The sequence below is a fragment of the Onychostruthus taczanowskii genome, unplaced genomic scaffold (assembly GCF_017590055.1).
Source record: "Onychostruthus taczanowskii isolate IOZ18803 unplaced genomic scaffold, ASM1759005v1 scaffold9, whole genome shotgun sequence".
Taxonomy (NCBI): domain Eukaryota; kingdom Metazoa; phylum Chordata; class Aves; order Passeriformes; family Passeridae; genus Onychostruthus; species Onychostruthus taczanowskii.
Genome location: NW_024506993.1, coordinates 9,969,455 through 9,991,479, shown reverse-complemented (window position 1 = coordinate 9,991,479; position 22,025 = coordinate 9,969,455). Strand labels below are relative to the sequence as shown.

The window sequence follows — 22,025 nt, the reverse complement described above, 5'->3', positions numbered from 1 at the left end:
TGTCACTCACACCTTTCAGCCAAGCAACACAGCCAGCTCTGGAGATGGAGGCTGATAACAAAAACCAGCTTGCACAGAACTGCAGAACAGTTTAAGTAGTTCACAAAGCAAGCAGAGAAAAAACTGAAAAACAGAACACCACTGTTCTGGCCTCTAACTTGTCCCAAACCACCCAATTTACCCTTTCTTTCCCGTAGTGGAACTGCACCCCCTCACTCCATGGCTTGAAGGGCACCTAAACCCAAAGGTTAGGAAAACGAAAGATCAAAACCTTCACCTCTCCTGTACCAGTGTCCGGAACTTCCCTGGGTTGGAGGAGAGCAGCTGCTTTCCCTCCTCAAAGCCCAGCTGCACTGGGTAGTACCCCCCATTGAAGGGGTTGTGGCAGGAGGTCTGGTCAGAGCCCAGGTCAACCAGCAGCTCTCCTGTTGTGTCCAGCTCATGCACCAACCTCTCCCTAGGGAGGACAGCAAATGAACACAAGGGTGAGGATCTACCTTCAGACAGCACATTTTCATCAGCATCTAGAGTAATGTACTCAGCACTATATTTAATGTCTCTTTCAAGTTTGGGAACTAATTCCACATTAACCAAAAAGCCAGAGCATTAATGTACTCATTATCCACTCATACTACTTACCACAGATCTACCACATTCCCATGGTAACCCAAACTGAGGGCAATTTTATTCTTTCTTGCTTCTCTAGAAAATAATAAAAGGATTGGTTGAAGAAAGTGCACCTAGTTCTATAGTGAAATGTACAAATCACACAGAGAATCAAACCCAGAAAAATAAAAAAAAAAAGCCTGTATGTTGCTTTCAACACTTATCTAGGAAACAGATCTTTCAACATTTACATAATTATTAATCACGGATTCCGTGAAGCTTGAGTGATGCTGCAAGAGTAACATTAGTTGTAATTGCTCCATGCATATTCATGAAACTAAATGAAGACATGTTTAACATGTACAAATTATGTGAAGCATTAGAAGTCACTAATAAAGATTTCTTCAGCTTGAGAAGCTGGATTCACATGCCAAAGCAGACCTGGAATGAGAAGAGGTGTCCCTCAGCCCCTCCTATGTGCAGACCACAATGGCACAGCACAGAAAGATGTGAGTGCAGGGTTAGGAAGCAGAGTTAAACTCACAGAGTCAGGTTACAATTCATACCTAAGGCGAGCAATGCAGTGGTCCAGGTTGTTAGAGATTTCCATCAGCCACCCCTGCTTGTGGCGTTTCAGAAGTGCTGCTTCATCAACCTAAGAGAAATAGCAGAGGTCTTAAAACTCCTGTTTCCCCTGTGCAGTCATTTTTACCTTTAGTTTTTCAATTAACCTGCAGGAAACAATAAAAAAAAGTAAAGGTAATAGCCCTACTATTACCTACAGTTATACATATATATAGTAAAATACAGATTTATATAGAACTATTGCTTAAATGCTTATTTTTCACCCGATTTTTTTAAGCTCTCTCTTATCTTTCACTCCAGGCTCAAAGCAAGAAATAGAATTTTTTGATACATCGCTTCCCAAAATATTTTCTGAATCAAAATTTATCATTGAAATTGTATAAGAGGTAATATAAGTATTAAGTATTCCTATTGTTTCTTTTCGTGATTATGTTAAAAGGCAAAAATGCTTCAAATTTATTTTTGAAATCTGGCTACTTTTTGTGAAAAAAAAAAATAAATTAGTAATTAAGAAACTATTTTCATTGATCAGCCCAGAGAGACGTTTCTGCCAGGCTGCCCAAGATGAAGCTATGGTTTGCTGAACAAAATTAACCCTCACTTGTGTTCTTGGACTGCTGGTTGAAAACCTCAACCAAATATGGAAAGAAAAGAGGAAAGTACTTTCCTGTCCCAGCTGCCTAATGCCACTGAAAAATAGCACAGAGCAAAACAAAACTATGTCTTTTATCCCCTCTTGCTTGAACTTTGAAGCTCCAAACAAGCTGAATCCCAAATCTGCACTCTCTTCTGGGCTCAGCTTCTGTGTGTGCCTAAGAGACAGCTGGATAAAAATATAAATGGATGGACAAATGATGGAGGCTTTGGCACAAATTCCATATCAATGGTCCAATGTACAAGCTTGCACATCATTAATACATTTATAATGAGCTATCAGTGGCATAAGGCAAGAGGCAAAATTAATTTAAACCCATATTCTGTGGTAGCAACAGATTTAAACCCCCCACAGTGATGTGTATGCATGAGAACACATAACCTGGCCATCTTCTAGTATTTCATTAAGGCATTTTTTTACTTCTCTATAATCTTGCCCCATCATTTTAATTCTTTCTCATTAAGAAGGTATTTATATGTAAATTAAATAAATTCTGTATTCAGGAATTGCTTGAACACCAGGAAACCTTTTCTTCTCCAATTATTCTTAGCATGGGACACCATCCATCATTTTTCACATCAGTAATGAAGACTATCCTTCCCAAACCCCAGATTATGATAATAACAGTATCACTGCCAGTGGAATTATTCAATAAAGTCAGATGCCATGGGGGACAGCTTCTTCTGAGATATTGAAATCAGCACAGGAGGAACAATATTAAGTGGTCTGTATGAATTACAGGAATTGGGTTAATTTAAATCCCCACATAACACAGATCAGATCTATTTAAATGTTACCACATCCTACATATTTTACTTTAGCTCCCTCTGACATTCCTAGTCTTTCACAGACTTGCTGGATCAAGAAAACTGGCTTCCTTTGAACCACACTTTCAAAAATATGCTCATTTTTGGATCAGTGTCTCAGTAATTTAAAAAATTGCATAAAGAGGATGAGCTAATGTTGCCTCCAGTGTAATCCCAGAGAGCCCAGTGCAGCTCAGAGGAGATATCTGGCCCTCCACACAATTATTTCATAAAATTACAATCAGCTTCCTGTCAAACAGGAGAGGTAAAATACTTGCAGCACTAATCCCTTCTGTCGGAGCTTCGGAAGCCCTGGCTGACAAAATGATCTCTTACACAATTCAGTGTCATTTGCATAAATAGTTCCTTAAATAAATAATATGCACATATATATAGCTATCCACATGTGCTCCTGAGACTCATTTCCGACAAGGATCATCTCACAGGAGATAAAAACCAGGCGAAATTCAGTCCCCTGAACAAAATCATCTGCAGCCATAGAGATGAAAAGGACAAAGGATGGCTGTGAATGGCATTCACTGAAATCTTGCTTTTGTATTCCAGCATTTGAAAGACCATGATGACAGAAGTCTGAATAAAGATAATTTATTCATTAATCATTTATTCAATAGCAAATTGAATAAATTTATTTTATCTGCAGGGAGTACCTGATGAGATCTCAAAGACATCTCAAAATCACCTTTGCACCGTTACTGTAAAGCTGATGAATCCCAAGCCTTCCATGAAAGGCCTGAGGCAGCCAGCGTTGCTGCACATGACGTGGGCAGTCTGACCCACCATGTTTTGAAGTTTAATTGTAACTAAAATAGGTCAGATTGTGATATTCTTTCCACTGCAGTGTGACATGCCCACAGCAGAGGTTTCCCAGCTGACTGTCTGTAAATTACTTTAGCTGAGAAGGCCAAGCTCCCCCTCCAGTGAGCTCTGACTGGGGCTTAGTTCCCAAAAATCCCTTCTGAGGAGCAGCAGGAGCCCATCACCAGCAGATGTGCAGAAAAACCCAATGCATTTTGGTCAGCCTTGGATCCTATCATCCCCTATGCTAATTGCATGGGCATTAGCAGTCTTCCAATCACAAATTATTATTAGATTCTCTTTGCTTATGGGAAGAAATAACTGGGATATTTTAGAATGTTAGGAACAGAGAAATTTCCCACAGGAGGTCAGACTCTCTACAAAGATATAGTGTGGGAGAGCTTTGGGAACAGGGAAAATGGTACTAGAGAACTTCTCCCACATCAGCATTTTCTCCCAGCTGAACTCACCTTCATGGCCTAAAAACTGTGATTCTCATAAGTGCTTTTTCTTAACCTCACAAGCCAACTTAAAAAGTCCCACTGACTTCAAGCAATCACAACAAGCACCTTCATTAGTACCAATCTTGATGAGTGAACAATGCCAACATTTTTAATGGGTACTTCCTATTGCATCTGATAAGGGTGCTGGAGGCTGGAAAGGTTAATCAAAGTTAAATAACGTAACTAACACATTCTTAACATAAACTATTTTTGGCATAAGAGGATGCAGTTCTCGTGGGAATTGCCTGTGGAGATAACACTTTTTCACACATGAAATGAGGGTTGTTCAAACACTGGGAATGGCTCATCTGACAGCATTATTTGTGAGGCAATCATAAGTCCATATCCTTGCAGTCTGATCCAATGAGCGAATGAACAGAGAGTGGAAAAGCAGTGAAAAATGTTCAGTAATGGAAAAAAGAGACATATCTTAGAAAACAGTACATTTTCTGAGTTTGGCTTGCCAGGGTTACTTCAGGAAGCTGTCAGAGCAGAAGAATGGGGGTTCTGACACAGGAATGACAGAATGCCAGCCGCACTGCTCTCACCTCTGCAATGATGCCCACGCAGCCAGCAATGACTGCAGCCTTGGCCTGGGCCCCGCTCATGCCCCCGAGGCCGGAGGTGACAAACACCTTCCCAGACAGGTCCTCTGCCCTCAGGTACCGCCGGCCTGCGTTCAGCACTGTGAGCTGCACACAACAAACACAGCCATCACCAGCAGCCATTTTCACTGCAGTCCTGAAATTTAAACATCTTCTGTCCCTTTAGCAAACAGACTTTGAAACTTTGGGGTCGTCAGCATCACTAAACACTTTAATCCTTGAAGGGGGAAATATGTTTCAAAATGATGTTGTGAAATCGTCTGTCCTCATTATGCTTATTTCTCTCACCATGAAATTAAAAAGTCAGTGGTTCCCAACACGCTGCTCTTGAGATAGAGAGACTTAAGGGTGGCTGCAAAGGACAGCTAAGGAAAACAGCCAAGAAAATGTTTTTCTATAACACATCAATTCATACTTCACATATTGTAGCTGAATATGAGCTCAGATTGAGACCATGATTGGAAATCCCTTCAAGTCTGTGCTCTGGATAAGACATATCTAAGTGAAAAAAACATTAATTTTTTTATGGAGCAGGCAATAAGAATTTCTTTAGTAGAAGCAGTTCCTCTCACAGCAATCCAACCCACTCCCACAGCCAGCCCCCATGGGAGAAATCCTCCTCCAAGAGGCGCTGAGAGAGCTTTCCCCAGGTCCTTACCACGGTGCCATGGACTATTCCCTGAGGCCCAATGTAGCAGTAGCTCCCTGCAGTCATCTGACCATACCTGGGGACAGCAAAGAGCACAGTGACACCACACATTGCTCAGGCTGCAGTGGCACTTGCACTTGTCCACTTGTGTTTGAGCTACAACAAAACCCCTCTGTGCTTCACTTCATTGCTAAAGATCTGCTGTTACCAAATTCTCAACTTAGAGTTTTAACATTAGCAATGCACCAACACATTTTGGAGGGGTGTTTAACTCATTAAATTGAGTTCAAAAATACATGGATCAAAACCTGAGTGTAAACTTTTCTTGGTGTTCAGCGCAGTGACTGGGACCAAAGGACACTCTCCTTCACCTCACTGGGATCTGTGTCATTGGGTTTCAGTGCACTCCTACCTGTCTGACACATGGACACTGTGGAAGCTTGTAGCCCAGAATGGTTGACCTCATTCATACTAAATTCCCAGAGAAGTGGGACAGCTCTTTGGCTGTTTGATTTATTCTCTCCTTGGTACACAAAATAATGATAATCTTGTGCTCATCAACAGTAGAAGACTATGTAAAAATCATTAAAAAATTATCACTTTCTACATCAAAGTTTCTTTTAGCATGAAAGAATGTTTTACAACTTGTGTTTTCCATAGACTGCAAAACAACCACTGAAAATGAGAACTAGCAAGTGCTTTGAGTGGGTTGTGATTAAGGCTTTAGGCCATTGTTCTGCCAAGTCTCACACATAAATCTAATATTAATTCCTAACAGACCTCAATTACATCCTTATATATGTGGCTGAGCATAACTCAAACTCTGAAGTAATTCCATTTAAGTGTGCATTAATGCTTTGCAGCATCAGTACTTCATGCAGCACAGTTGAAATGCATCTGCATTAGAAATTTTAACCAGTCACTGCTTGATGTCTGAATTATATTTTAGTCAAGTATTTGATAAATTATATAAATAAATAAATAAAAATTTGATATTTTAATAGTGAGCTATCTTCTTACATTGTTACACCCAAAGCAAACATCTTCTCATATTCATCTCTGGAGGAATAGTTGGGAATAACCTGAGAAAACAACCAAAATAAAATCCACATAAGCAAATTAGAGATTTAAGCGGGTCTTTTAAACAGCCTGAATTTCTTTAACTATTTCTATAACCATCACATACACAGAAAAACAGTAGAAACAGGAGGAGTAATCCAGGTGTTTTATTTCATGTATTCTAGTATTAGAACAAAAGATGTCCAGTATTCCTGGCAGTGTGACTGCCACACAAGTTTTAAGGAGAGCAGTTCCCCAGCCACAAAACTAACCTGCAGGGGAATGGATATTGAATGGCTCAAAAGACTGGCAAGGAATCACTATTTCCACTTAGCCACCTTGCCTTTCCTGCAAAGCAGTCCACATATCTGAGCCTCTGATTAATAATCATGTTTGCTTGCTGAGGGCTTTGAAATCTTCCAGAGTGAGCCCAGGTGAACTGACTGGGGCAAGGAAGTGTCTCAGACTCAGTCAGAACTGAGGTTTCCTAATGAGGAGAAGGTTGTTCCCTCCACCACTGCAGATCAGCACACATGAGGTGACAGCAGCTGTGCTGGAAAAAATGCTGCAGAATTTTGACCTCAGATTCCCCTGTGTGTTGCAGTAAATTCAGACAGTATAAATCATATTTTAACTCAGCCAACACTTGAGAATGAAACAGAATAAGAGGGAGCAAGATGCTAATACCTACCATGCCATTGGTAATGACTAAACGAGGAGCACGCTGGTGGCTGGGGAAGAGCCCCAGGGGATGCCCACTGTACATCACCAGTGTCTGCTCTTCTGTCATCTCTGACAAATACTGCATTACCAACCAGAACTGAAATGAAAAGCAAGGAAAAGAGGGATTTTGCATCTTACATTTCCGGTTTTTGTGAAGCTGCTCATCTTGGAGAGCGAAGGCAGCAATAGAGATAACGAGGTGCATTCACATATGGAATAACAGAGCTCTCAACACATTCTTGCTTTCAATAAAGTCCTTTAAGGGATATCAGTCACCAGGAAACACAAATCATCAACTAACAAAAGTCTGAATAAGTTCCAGAATAATTTCTCCAGTACAAACCCCAGATATCCTTCACTTTTAAAGCCATTCTAATTTTATCCTGAGATTAACCACTTGTATTTGGCACTTTTCTGGCAATCCTTCCAAAGCCAAACTGCAGAATTTTCCTTATAGAAGTGATTAAATACTCATGCTTATTGTTGATCCTAATCTGAAATGCAGCATTTTCTAGTGCAATAAATGGTTTTTATAATGTGCACTTCAAAATGAACTAGCTTTTCTTCTTAAGGGAAAAAAAACAGCTTTCATTGTGGACACAGAAGAAAATCCAGGAGCATCCTGGAGTACACAAATATATTTCAGCTTTGTCTGCATAATTCAATTGTTACTCTTGATTAATGCCAAAATGTACACTTTGACTTTCTAATTTGACTTTAACTTTAATCCATCATTGTCTATGACAAAGCCCATTAAACTCCACAAGGACTTCTAGAGTATGTTAACTAGGCCTGTGAGAAACTTCCCCATGCAATATTGGGGTTCAACAATTGCTTGAAACTATAGTTTCTGTAGGGACACAAAATTTTGGGGGGAAAACATGCCCCAGAATTGCTGATCAAAGAGGCAGCAGTATCAGTGACAAATAAACATAGGCACTCAAGTTCTGAATCAAAAATGGTACAGATCTGAAGCCAGTCCCTTCTAACACAGCCAATTCCCCAAGCTGCAGGTTCAGTTGAAGAGAAAAGAGTTAGTCAAGTTTCTGTCTTGCTTTTTATGGTTTGGGTTATGAAAAATGTTGAATAATTGAATTCATGTCATAGGACAGAACAGGTGCTGAGCTCTCAACTCCCTAGCAGTGTGGGAAAAACATCCTAATGAAACTAGAAGCTGTAAGATAAATGGGTCTTTTGGCATTGAAAGGCATAACTAGCAAAGAGGAAGACCTGTAAAGTTAACTCTGGACATAGTTCTTTCATTTGAAATTATCCAGAAGAAAGCACAGGTCTACATGGATGATATAAACCAAACTGAACCTTTTTACTGTGAGTTTTGCAATGCTAGAATTTTTTTATTTTTTAATGCTGTTTTCAAGCTACAAACAGAATAAAATGTTCCATGGTAACTGAATCATTCATGTGATTGCTACTCTAAGTAAACAAAAATAAAAAGTATTTGTTTGCTCTGCTGTGAAACAACTGCAAGTCATAGAACTGGCTTGGATGAGAGCAAGAGAAAAGAGTATTTCTGACTTTGGCAGCACTTCTACCTCACCTTGCAGCCCAGCATCTGCCTAAGGATTGCCAGGCCAATAAAGGCCAATATATAAACTGCTGGCACTGCAGCACCTCAGAAATGCTGTAACACTCATAGGTAACAGGCAATAGTTAACTGGCATTTATTAATTAATGCACAGAATAAAGAAATGGTGAGCATTGCCATGGTACCTCTCTTTGAAAAAAAAAAATGCAGAACACTTTTTCTCAAAATCTACATGAGGATTCCATTTAACTTCCAGATTAAATTTACCAGATTAGGAAAGTGAAACATGAATTTTCCTTTAATCACAAATGAGAAATCCCAGACTGGGGAGAAATCCCAGGTCACTCAGTCCTGTGCTGCAGTGAGGATTCCATTCCTCTCCGCCAGCTAGGAACTTCATTCACACATTAGTTTTGCTTGGGCTCTTTAATAATCAAGAGGCAGATTCAGATAAAGGCACAGCAAGGTGCATATGAGATTCTTTATGACAGAAGCTGGCTCCTTGGGTCAGCTTTTGCCAGTTCCAGTCAGAATTCAAGGTCTTCCCAGCCTTCAGGAGAGATGCTGCTCTCCAGGGGGATGTTGCTTCCTACCTGTGCTGCTCCTGACCTGCACTGCAAACAGAATTCTGAATATGTTGCTGATTCCAAAGATCTCCTGAAAACGTTTCCCACATGCATTTTGCAACACTTAGAATAAAGTGAGCATATTTATTGACCTTTTTTAATATACGAGAACAGAGATTATTCAAACACAATTTAAAACATTCTCTGATTTTAGAGAGGCTTTTAACCACCTGCCATTATTCTTAGAAGATAAAGGCTAATGTCCATAGTTCAGTGCAGCATGAACTGGCCAGCTAGCACAAATATTAACAACTAAGCTGATTTACTTGGAAAAATGACTCAGAATTGCACTTTCTTCAATCAAAGCCTTTTTTTTATTCCACTGCTTGTGAACAATGTTGCAAAAGTACCACAAACAAATAGAGGATACACTTTTTTTGTTCCCTAGATTTAGACTCTAAAATTATCTGTGCTGAATACTCAGGCCCATCCCTATGCATCAAAGAAAGACAAAGAACTGGCCTTTTATCATCCTGCACAGCCTGGTGTGTTTATGGTGTCATGTTTGGATTTCTGCTGGGCTGTCTGTGCTCTCCTTACTAAATAAAGCTCTCTCCATCTACGCAGTTCAGAACTGAGCATTTCCCTGTCCAAACAGGATGTTTTGGAGTATTTTAAGGCAATAACTGCCAAGAATTATCCCAAAGTGCCTAAGCAGAATGTGTGTGGGGGAGGGTGAGACTGGCTCTGTGAAGCAAATTGCAAACCCAGCAATGTCCTACCTGTGCCCAGTTGCTGAAGACCTGCCCATTTCCTCCATAAGTGACGAGCTCCTGGGGAAACTAAAAAAGGCAATTCAACATTAAGGCAAGCACTTTTCCCAAACCTTTTACTGTATCTCTGAGTTACTTTTGCCATCTCAGTAATAAATCTTTTCCAGAGGTTATTGCATCAAAACTCTCTATGTTCTTGAAATCAGGAAGTAACCTTGTAAAAGCAGTAAGTTAAGAACAAAACATTTATATCATTTTTTAAAAATAAGTGTTTGTTACTCTAACACTGTTGCTGGGATGAGCTTCCAAAGACACAGGAAGCATCAACACTAATTTTTCAACGTAAATTGTAGAAGCAATGTACCAAGAGCTGAGCTCTGTGTTTCAGGCAGTGACCAAGCTCTTTTATACAGTGCCTGTATGTCTAAATTTTTCAGTATTTATGTGAGAACACATACAGGAAGTATTTTGCCAATTTGCTGCTGCCTATGAATCCAGATTCCTTTTGCTCTACCTTACCTGAGCCACGGAGGGATCCAGATTATTCATGATCATCAGCATGATGGCAGCAGCTGACTTGATCTTGCAAGGGTATTCTCCTATGGGGTATGCTCTGAAAGGGTAGGCACAAAAATTTAGAAGAAACACTCCAGCTCACAAGAGCAACCAGAACAACACACCCCTCACAAATATCTCTGCACGCCAAGGATACTCAAACTTGTCTGGGTTGCAGGCTTTTATTCAGGGGGAAAGAGTAAAGAAAAGAAAGCACAGCTCTGAAGTTACATATGGACCTTAACAGGCAGAGCACGTTATAGCCATTATCAGAACTAAGCAAAACCAAGAAATTGCATTTAGCTTATCATTTGCTGAATTCTTTAATCACAATTGCTAAATGTGGTGGCCAAGAATGCTCATGGCTTTTTAACTGCATTTTTTTCAGGGGTGGTGGAAGTGGCCTCTGCAGCAGTTGCCAGGCCAAGCATCCAAGTCCTGCAGTGCCAAGGAAACAGCATCACTGGAAGCTGCCTCCAGGCTCATCCACCCCTGCTATTTACGATTGTATCTAAGAAAAAAACAGCTTGAGTTTCAGACTCCAAGAAACTCTCAAAAACTGAACAACTTAGGAGGAATATGGGCCTTTCCACTACAATGCACTTCATCCACAAGCTGAGAGGCAAGGCGTGGGAAACAGTCCCAAAGTTATCCCAGCCCAGGTGGCCTGGCACTGATGCCCTTAATGCACCTGCTGTGATCATCTCACTGTTATCTTCTCCTCCACCATCTGTTTGTGTAACAAATTGCTCTAAAACTTCTACCCTTGGATTTATACTGTAGCTGTTTAGGGCAGGGACAGCTCCTTGGGTGTGTCTGCACAGGTTTTAGTACAAATGTGCTGAGGCCTCTAAGGTACGACACCTGAAAGAAATAGAACCACTGATCAGGAGTTTTAGTCCTTCCTTTTTTGTAAGCAACACCAAGGCTGAAAATTCCAAAAGAGGGACAGGATCTTTTGACATGGTTTCTAAATGACCTTCCTTTTATTGGACCTTAGATATCCAATGGCTGGACACTTGCTTTGTGCAGGGAAAGTTACACTGAAAAGGTCAGGCTGAAGTGTGCCAACAACAAAAAAAAAAAATTGGATGTCCACTGCCCAGCTCATGAGCCAAGATCTAGAATGCATATTCCACAGATTCAGCAAATGGGCTCCTGCCGTGATCCCATGCACTTTATCCTGGCTTTTTACACCAGGATACTAAACAAAATGCCTTGTAGTTATTGCCAAACCAGGAGGGAAAGCCTTTGAGTTTTTCCACTATGCTTTTTTTATTAGGGATTTTTGCTATTCTAAACTTGATAAAAGAGCATTTCTGTGGAATGATACCAATTCATCAAGAGGAGATATTTACACATAATATTGCTCAGAACATAAGAAACCCAACATCAGTTGAGTGCTCTGGCACAGGAACTTAAACGGAGCCATGGTCCCTGGGACATAGAAAACAAAAATCAAATACTCTCAGACTACAGAGATCAAAAGGCATTTTCTCATTGTGAGACTGCAACAATCTATTAGAAAATGATCAGTGAAATGATCAGAAAATAAAAAATACTTGAAGTTATCAAAGAATCCCTGATGCCAGTGATGGAAACAAGCTGCTGGACTGTTTCATCCAAGCTGACTTGGAAGGTGTCACCATTTGTAGTTTAGTACAGGGTCCTCTGAAGTCCAGCTCTGCAAAACCTTCCAATAATCTTCTATTTCTCCACTCCTTAGCTGAATTCTGCAAGAGCTGACTCCAGGCTAATATGAACAGCATAGAAACATGGTTGTCTGTGGAAATCAGAGTGCTTTCTATTGCTTTATTCAGATTTCTCTATGGACATTAACCAGGCCCCTGCTGATGCAAAAAGGAATCAATCAGTCTAAAAAAAGCAGCTAGCCCCTGGCAGCCCTCACTAAATCTGTTCTGCTTCACAAACATTAGACCCAGCAGCCCTAGAATGAAGTGATGGTCCAAGACCAACAGGCACAGCTTATTACACACCAGGGTCACCAAAAGGTTCCAATGGAAAAAATGTACTGCCTTACTTTTCAAGCCCAGAGAGCTTCCTCTGCTCTGAGAGCATGCCCAACCAACCAGCCACTCACCTGGTCTTACTCCTTGGTTCACCTGGGACTTGACTTGCCCAGCTCAGAACTACTGCAGGTTTCCTGTCAGGATGGTCATTGGAGGTCTCTGGCCCCTGGAAACCAAGCCCTGCCACGGGGCAGAGAATTTGGGATCCCTGTGTGGGGCAAAGCTGGGTTTGAGCCACACACACAGCCAGGCTCAGTCCCTCACCTGTGCTGACTGAGCTCCCCAGCAGTGAGACTGCCAGGCCCACCACAGCCTATCCAGAGGGAACACTCTGCTTCCCTCCCAGTCCCATGGAGCATCCCAAAACACACAGTAACCCTCCCTGGAAATGAAATCACTGCAGCACACAGAAAATCCAAATTATCAGGAGATGAGCTTCATTACTATGTTGTGAAAACTTCTACAAGAGGCAAATTAGGATGCACCAAGGCCACTCTTTAAAGGTCAGTTCCACAGGTGAAAGCTGGCAAGAAAATGGCAGCTAATACAACATGAGCCATCCAGTCCTCACCTCATCTCAATATCTGGGCAGAATCTGTACATATAGATGTGGCCATACAGCCTGAGCTCTTCAGCAAATTCCAGCGCCAGCTTCTTTTGGATTTCAGGTGGGAAATAACGCAAGGCATTGCACAGAGCCAGCTGCCAAAAAACACACACACAAAAATAAACAGGGGAGAAAAAACGAGGTACAAGAGAAATGGAGGTAAGTGGGTGGCCCTGAACTTTGACCAGGCTCAGCTGGAAGCCTGCCTAAGCTGTTGCAAGGACAATGCAATTCAAAAGGCTAAGCTCACACCAGGGAGCTTCATTCCTGCTTCCCTACTGCAGTGTGTCTACCTGCATCTTGTGGGTTCAATTGGGGTAAACATCTAACCATCCCCATCCCACCTACCTCCCCAAATCTGCTTGGAGAGCCCTTGGGGGTTTGGGAAGTAGTCCTCAATCTTATCAATATCAGACAGGGATGAATTCTCTCTCACAGCGCCAAGGGCACTGAACTATCAAGGAGACATTGTTTAGAAATCCTTAAAACTAAGTCCCTAACTCCAAGACACTGAAGATCCTACTGTACTTCCTATTCAAAACAAGACCTTAGTCCAGAGTTATGTGACATATTCCCAGATGAAGATGTTTGTGGGCTAAGTTTTACTGCAGATTCACTCCATTTAGCATCCTAATGTATTGCAGAGGGTGTTGGGTTACATTATTTTATTGATGTTACATGTATCACTTCCAAATTAGCCAAAGTGATTACTAGGCACTCTGCTAAATCCTGCAGATGATACTATGTGGCTCACACTCCCTATTGCCTTCAAAGACATTAGCCATGGTTTGCAAAGTACAATATGTCCTTTTGGATGAAAGAACCCATAAATAAATCACTATCTTTAGTAACAGCCTGTTAAGGCATGTCTCTGTATTCTGTGTTTCATTTGATTAAAACCATAATGAGAACAAAGATTTTTGTCATCTTTAAATAGCCAGTTTCATGCAAAGATCTTATAAGTTCCCTGGCAAATGACAACACCATCCAAAGGACTTTTAGATGAAAAGATTCACAAATCATATGGAATTTCATATCTTCCTTTGGCTGATTTTTTAATGGCTGTGGAAAAGATAGAAAGGGATCAAGTTTCCTTCCGAATCTGGTAGCAGCTCAGTTTTTGAGAGGGCTGAGTAGAGATTTTGTGACTCCTAAGTTCAGTTGTGGAAGCAAGTGCCTCCTGGAGTGGTGAAGTGGGGGCTGTAGTGCAGATACCCTGAGCAAAGGCATCTAGAAATACCCAGTGTAATTATCATCCCCAGCCACCCTGGTAAGCAATGCTAGAAAGCTCCACAAAACCCTCAGCTCAGCAACAAAACTCCTTATTCACCCTGTCCTTGGTCTGGCTATGATGGTTGGAGCTTCAGCCCCTTCCTCTGAGCACTCTGCTCCCGCATCCCTTGGAGCAAAAGGAACAATAAAACTAAAATGTCTCGTCCTGAGAGAGGTTTTTGTTGGCACACCTGCTCCTGAGCAGGCATACAGCTTCAAGACCAGTGAGGCTCTGCTGATTTACACCACCTGAGGATCAGACCAGTAAAATCCTACAAATTAGAATTGCTATTCCACACAGAGAATGGTGAGGCGGGGAAATCTATTTACCAGATGAGAAAATGCAAATTCCATCTTCTAATACCACTTCATTCTTCTCTAGTTAGATAAGCAGTAATTTCCAAGGGCATGCTATTAATAAACACAAAAATCCCACCTATATTCACACAATGACAAAATACACAGGGATTTCCAAAGTCAGTCTCAGAGGTGAGCAGCCATCACAGGGGGTTCTAGATATGAGACATTTCTAAAGCAAATTAAAATCACCTGCACCCCTAAAACCCACAGGTAAACACTGGTATTTTGGCTGCCTTTGAGAACGACAGAGAACTATAAGGCTTCCATTGTGGCAAGGATCACCCACAGTCACTGATCAATATATTATTTGCATTAAAATGAAACTGATGGGCAAATATTTTTCTTCACCATTTAATCCAAGCAAGAAAAATCTGGTTTGATTTTCAAATAAATTCACTTAGACTGAGCCTCTATCCTATTAATGTTACACATTATGAGAAGCCTGAATTTTAATGATGCAAACATCAATGAAACATGAACCTGAATGTTAGATGAAATGTGGGAAAGGCACCTTGCACAGACAATAGAGGTCTTATAAAAGAGGATTAAGACTATGGCTTGTTTAGCTGAATAGAACAAAGGTGATATTTGATTGCTGTCTCACTGCAGGATGAATGACAAAGCAAGAAGAAGCTTCAGGGAAATGCTGGAAAGGAATAAATAGTTGTGAATTACCTGTAAAAAATGTAGCTTTGAAATTAGAAGAATTAAAATGTAAGATATTGTGAAACAATCTCTCAGTAAAAGAGCCAGGGTGTTCAAAACTGCTTAGATGAAACCTGACTGTTTTATGAAAGGGCAGTGGCCATGTGCATTGGGAAAAATTTACATATTCATTATTGAGAAATAAACTGAATAATCTGAGAAAGACACTCAAGGAGGAAATTGAAATAGGCTGATCATTATGCTTTTGTAGGAAGACAATATATTTCATTAAAGCACCATAAAAAACCATCATCCTAGCCTTTTAGAAGGATTTATTTACCTCTGACACATTGCACTCAGAATATTTTTTTGCATTTGATATTTAGGTGTTCTTCCTTTTCATAACTTCCATTGACAGAAGCTTAAGCTGTACACGCTCAGTTCCTCTGAAAAAGCAGGTCCAGAGTTCACTGGTGTCAAAAATATTATTTGCAGTTATACTCCTGAGTTCCATAGGCTGTTTTAAAAATTATCTGTTCTGAATTTGCTGAGTTACTGATTTAATTCAACTCTGTGCAATGTAAGCAAATGAAAAGTCTTCCTCTTAAATCTGCCAGCTGGATCTAACATTTGGTTCTTGTGTTTAAGCTCTAATCACTATTAAGTTGTCTTTTTTTTATATACTCCCTAGAATTTTTAAATTATAACAGGATTCTACTGCTATTTAATCAAGATTTAGACCTCTCTATGCTAAAATATAATCAAGACAGCACATGTAATCCAATCAATCAGCTGTAAATTTCTTTGCTGGGGTATTCTCTTGAGAAATCAAGTAAACCAGCCTGTTTGTTAATTGGTGTTTGTTGAAGAGCCAAAAGGAAGCCTCTTCAGAGGGAATGTCATTCATTTCCATTTTCTGAAATGGTTCATCAGGACTTCCAATTGAAGACCCTTGAGACACTCAAGCATTAAGGGCTGCAGTTCCTGTTTACTGAGGGAAAGGGAAGCACAAGGAGAGGAAGTGACTGGTTTAACTCTACAATTTCATTCCAGTTCTGCCCCTTTTCCAGGGGTGATGGTTCTTCCTCCCACCTGTAATCTTCTGCCTGATTATTGACCCAGGATCCTTGGTGGTACTATTCTCTGAGCAGCAAGTAAGATTGCTCCTTTATTACTTTTATGCCTGACAGGTCCCTGTTTCAATCAGCTCATCTGGGAAGTAAACATGGAGATTTCTTACTGGTCATTGCCATAAATGGCTGTGAAAGTTTGACCAAGTTCTTTATCACCCAAAACAGGAGCTAGTACATCATCCTTCCCAAACCACACATGAACTTGTTGAAGTAGCCTCATTTCTGGATGTGCAAAGAAATCATAGAGGTCAAACATTCTGGTCATTTCCTCACCAGAAGGCTGAAGAGCACCTTCAGGTGCTGAACGAGTTTTCAGGCTCTGGTTTTCAGCTCCTCACCTTGAGACGTGCCCAAGCAGGAGGTCCCAGCTGCTCCCCAAGGCAGAGCGAGCCAAGCAGAGCCAGCACAGCCAGGGCAGGCACTCACCCACCTTGTGCTAGCTGAGGGAGGAGAGCAGAGCAGCCCAGGGATGGCAGCCAGGTTCCAACAGCAGTCCTGGTCACCAGGCAAGACCAGGCTGACCTGCAGGTCCAGGTCTGGTGATGTTACCATGGAGAGATGGAGCACAGAGATGCCCAGGCGGGTTCAGAGTGGGATGTCAGCCCACAGGAGGGAGAGCAGACCCAGGAGGGCCATGGCTGAGTGCAGGGACACCCTGAACACATCCAAAGACAGCTCCAGCATAGCTGAACTTGACCCCCAGGCCTCAGCTTAAATGGAGCCCCTGAGCCCATGGGCAGAGGGCATGGGAGGAGACCTCAGGAGAGGCTCCTCAGGGTCATCAAGGGCCATTACTGACCTCAGCACCACCCCAGAAACACAAGACACTGCCATCAGGGGAGAGAGGGTCCTGCTAGGTAGCAGGGGGACTGTAAATGGCTTGGCTATAAGATCCATAAGGGAATTCCTGTTTGGATAAAGCCATACCATTTTTCCTGATCCTGAGCAACATGAAGTGCCCATTCTTTCCAAGTTGCCCCAGCTTTATTGGAATGTCAGTGAGTACAAAGCATGCAACATCCTTGTTCTGCAAAGCACACACCACACCTAGATTTTAAGGGTAGTTTCTTTGAGGCATATTTACATTAAGATACAGATGCTGAGAAACAGAAAGCTAGGGTTTCCTGAGCTGAGGAGGGAGGGAAAGAGAGAGGATGTGGCTGTTTCAGGCCTCAGGCAAAGAATGCTGAAGGAAGAGAATTCAGGAAACATATAATCAGAATCAGTTCTGAGATATGGCTCAATTTATCCAAGAAGATTAAAGCTGGTATGATAGGAAGAATTAGATACTTCTTCAGCAAGTCCCAAAACACACAGTTCTTTATAAATCTCACTTACAGGATTTCTGTTATAACCACAAAAGGAGGCCCAAGAAAATAAAACATTGGCAGTGATAAGGTTTATTATTGTAACAAGAACTAAAACTGGAATGAAGGCATATGAAAAGAGAGAGAAATCCACAGGAAATCAGCAGAGCATTATTAACTTCACTTCTGTCAAAACTTCCCCTGAATATTTCCATTAGAAAGTGAACACGAAGCCATATATAAAGACAAGTCTTATAATTTGTTCAGCATTACACACTGTCAGCCACATCTGGAAGCCTGTTTCAAGATGACTTAAAAAAACCTGACAGACAGACAATCTTCCATCTACATGCTTTTCTAAGCATGGAGCATTTCTTTAAAAAAGAGATTTGACTTCTCAGATACGGAAAAAATACCAGCTGAGCCTCTAATTCTCTTAAGAGTTTAAGGTGGAGGACTAACCATAAAGCCTTAAAACCTCTAATAGTCTAATGAAATACCGAACTAGCATGACCTTTTATCACATGCAGTAGGTAAAATGGAGAGATGAGAGATGGATGTTACACAGGTGGGGGCAGAAAATCAGTCCACTGCTCCAAACCTTAAAGGAGGCAGGAAACTATTCCAGTTTCTATATAGGGAGGGAAGACCTTGTCATTGCCTTCTCCTCCACAGGTTAGAGAGAAAGGTTTGGCATCCTCTTGAGAGACACCATCTCCTGAAATTGGGACTCCTTTCTGCTATATCACGCTTCTGGGGAAAAGGGATTTAGGAAAGGCAAGGAATAAAACAGAGATGATTGGCAATGTTCTGACATGCCTTGAAACTCACTCCCCACTCTTTTATCTTCACAGCCATCACCACAGCCCTTCTGCACACTTATTAAACACATTTCCATGGGTCTGAACTGTCCCAGGCACAGACAGGATGCCTCAGCCATGAATGCTCCTGACATTGAAGTAAATCCTCTTTGGATATCTCACAGCTGTTCCTCTTTCTACTCTTTGACTAGACTCTCCTCTGTTTGTGGAAGTGACTTTGAAAGAATTTGACTGCTGATGCCAGTGGGGAACTCCCACGAAGGCAAGGAAGTTGTGTGCAAGTTGTTATTGGGGAAGGAACTTCTGTGCTCTGACCAGAATGTCTCAGTGTAAGTGATGTTATGTGTGATGAAGCACAGACTTCCAAGCTAAGGAACCCACCTTGTCCTCTCCCACACAAATTCCTAAGCATCTCCACCCATTGGTCATTATTTTCTGCTGCTGATTTTTTTAGTCTTGAACATGAAATAATGCAACCATTACTTTGGTGTGTATGAAGACTATTTAAACAAAAAGAGACAGGAAAATAATTACGCAACTAAAGACAAATAATTAACTCCCTACAAACTCACCTGAAATTCATGCCCAGACTTCTGTATAAAATAAGTAATCTTTGGGGTTTTGTGCAAATATACAGATGTGTAGCTGATGCTGATGCTGATTCATCACCTTTGATGTTTATTGTACTGGAGGGGTTAGCTTTCACTCACATACATATGCAAAGGTTTGGCAACAGCATTCTGAATTCCACCTCTGAGAAACAATGCTGGATTGACAGTATTGAAGTCTAATGCTTCTTGTTCAGCCATTTAAAATCATGGAAGGTGCTGTGCAGAAAATCTCCCTCATACCAACCCAGTTATTCTGGAGGAGGAAGAAAGGCAGCGAAGAGAAGAGCTTCCAGCCCTTTGTCCCGTTACAGAGTGAAGTATAACACCAAGGAAATACATTTCACACAAAGTTAGCTTCCCGTTCAGAAAAGCATTTGAGGCAATCAGGTTTGCTGCCCCAAGATGCCTTTATCTGAAAGGAAGAGAAATGAGGGCCTGTGAAAGCCCACGTTACCTTCTTCTCCTGAGCAGTGAGATTAGGTGTTCTCACGGGTGCGTGGGGTATTCCTTTTCTCCGACCTTTGTTTTCAGGCAGGGGGTTTAGAGGAAGGCCACGACAGATTTCCTTCAGGCTGGTCATAGCTGCTGAGGAAATAGCAGGAGGAAAGGCAAGGCAAACTGGAGAGGTATGAGGACAGGAGGTACAAGAAAGGTTGCAGGAAATCAAGATGCTGCACGATTCAAATGTGCCACCACTCCAGGGGATCTCCAAGAGGACAGACTGTCCTCTGGCTTTGGCACCAGGGCTGTCAGGCTGAGAGGGCAGTGGTACAGGTGACACACCTCCCTGCTCTGTGCCATGCCATTGGCTCTTCCCTCCTCCCCCAAAATGAATGATTCACAGTTTGATTATTCTCTGGGTGCTTTGTCAACTGGTGCCGTGCTAAGGCACCAGAGCAAATTCAGTCACCTTCCAAATAACCTGATCCCCTCAATGTTCACGTGGGAGTCGTGGTCTGGAGCAGGAATATTGACTGAGACATCAAGAATTGATCATTTATGTTGCTATAGCTTAGGAACTAATGAAAGTTAAGGATTATTCACATCACTGTTCATACACACTGTTCAGTTAAGATGGACATTCTCTGTTTAACACTCCTTGGTGTGGGCACTTCCTCTGATCTCACCAATTCATCTTCTAGACGACAGCAGTGGTCATTATAACAGCAAAATTTCCATCTTAGGTGTTAGCTTCTCTTAGCTCACAGGCACGAATGGATTTTCATAGCATTCAACTGGAAATGTACTCATTAGCACTGGAAGTGGATTTCTCAAGACAGGCAATAATTGGGAGGAATAATGAAGGCTTTCAGTCCTATGTCACTTTTATACCCTACAGTCAACAACAACTAGAAAGTCTTGTACTGCCATCCAGGCATCGCAGGTAAATGAATGTATTTAACTTTGATTTTCCACTTAACAGTGCAATGTGAACTTTGCTCTCCATTCTGGCTTGTTGTTTAAATTATACAGAAGCTTCTTGACCTTTATTACATTCGTTGAACCACAAGTGCCACATTTTAAGCCAGGTGAAAGTAAATGGGCAAAGCAATTCAGTTAGAATTGAGCCTAAAACCTGCAAATGAAAAAATACAGTATTTCCCCACAAAGGCAGCAATCAACAAGCAGTGATAACAAAGCACAATTATTAAATGACAGCCTCTCATTAATGTCAGATCCGCTTTAGCTCTAGGACATCCTGCACATCCCCAGCTCCCAGTGAAGATGCTCAAGTTGAAAGAACTCAGAGCATCCCAGGGGAGCTGAGCACACAGCAGACTCAGACCCTCTGAAGGATAATGTCATTTTACAGCAGGAGAATTTTGTTTTGTAATTATACAGTATTTTAGCTGCTTTCAAACAAAAGACAAAGACAAAAAGGAGACAGAAAAGCCTCTATATTTTAAAGATGTCTACTGAGTTTTCATAATTAAAAAAAAAAAAGAAGGGTGAAGTCAGAAAATTCTACCCCAAAATCTAGCCAGATAACCCTGCCTTACATAAACATTCCCATCCCAAAGGGAAATAAATCTTTCCTTATTCTTCTTTGTTCGACCTACATTCTTCAAATCCCTTTAAGGTCTGATCCTGCACACACAGGGGCACAAGAATAACCCTGTCTGCGTTTGCATTCCCATCAGACCTGCTTCCCCCATGGCACCAACACAAGTTAATGGCGTTATACTGGTGACAAACCTGAAGAAGGAGAGAACAAAAATGTGGGGAACTCCCACCCTGAAACAGGAAGTTTTCTCGGGCTGGACACTTTCACCCCCTGATTGCCACACACTGGGGTGTCTCTGTGTCCCTGGGTTTGTGCCCTGGGTTTGTCACCGACCCCGGCTGGGAGGTGGTCACAGCACCAAGCCTGGCACAGTTCAAGAAGTGTTTGGCCAATGCTCTCAGGCACAGGGTGTGACTCTTGGGGATGTCCTGTGCAGGACTAAGAGTTGCACACAATGACCCTTGAGGGTCCCTTCCAGTCCAGCCTATTCTATGATTCTAGGAATATTCCAATCAAGGTACATTTTAGAGTTTTCTTTGCATACATTTTAGGTCTTCCTAAACAACTGGGATTCTGCTCCAGCTCCGGGCAGCCGCCAGTCCCCTCTCTGCCCGGCTCGTCCCAGCCCGGAGCGGAGTGCCACGGCAGCGAGCGGCGGTGCCGGGGCGCCGGGGCAGTGTCATGTGCCGGCCGGGCTGGCAGAGGGTGCTGCAGGGACAGACGGACGCGGACGCGCCCCCGCCTGCGCGCACACACGGACACGCTCCGGGAAACACGCACGCAGTGC

The 22,025-nt window shown here is 41.9% G+C and overlaps 1 protein-coding gene across 1 annotated transcript in view; it reads right to left on the bottom strand.

Moving 5' to 3' along the window:
* UROC1 (urocanate hydratase 1) overlaps positions 1 to 19,813 on the bottom strand; it is a 37,249-nt gene extending 17,436 nt beyond the window's left edge. Inside the window, exons 1-11 of the mRNA XM_041425870.1 lie at positions 19,688 to 19,813; positions 13,049 to 13,179; positions 10,412 to 10,505; positions 9,902 to 9,961; positions 6,976 to 7,104; positions 6,246 to 6,307; positions 5,235 to 5,301; positions 4,520 to 4,663; positions 1,173 to 1,261; positions 640 to 702; positions 278 to 457 (exon numbers count right to left, since the gene is read on the bottom strand). Of these exons, the coding sequence (XP_041281804.1) occupies positions 278 to 457; positions 640 to 702; positions 1,173 to 1,261; positions 4,520 to 4,663; positions 5,235 to 5,301; positions 6,246 to 6,307; positions 6,976 to 7,104; positions 9,902 to 9,961; positions 10,412 to 10,505; positions 13,049 to 13,179; positions 19,688 to 19,813 (1,145 nt within the window). The remainder of the gene's footprint in view (positions 1 to 277; positions 458 to 639; positions 703 to 1,172; positions 1,262 to 4,519; positions 4,664 to 5,234; positions 5,302 to 6,245; positions 6,308 to 6,975; positions 7,105 to 9,901; positions 9,962 to 10,411; positions 10,506 to 13,048; positions 13,180 to 19,687) is intronic.
* Between the last annotated feature and the right edge of the window lie 2,212 nt (positions 19,814 to 22,025).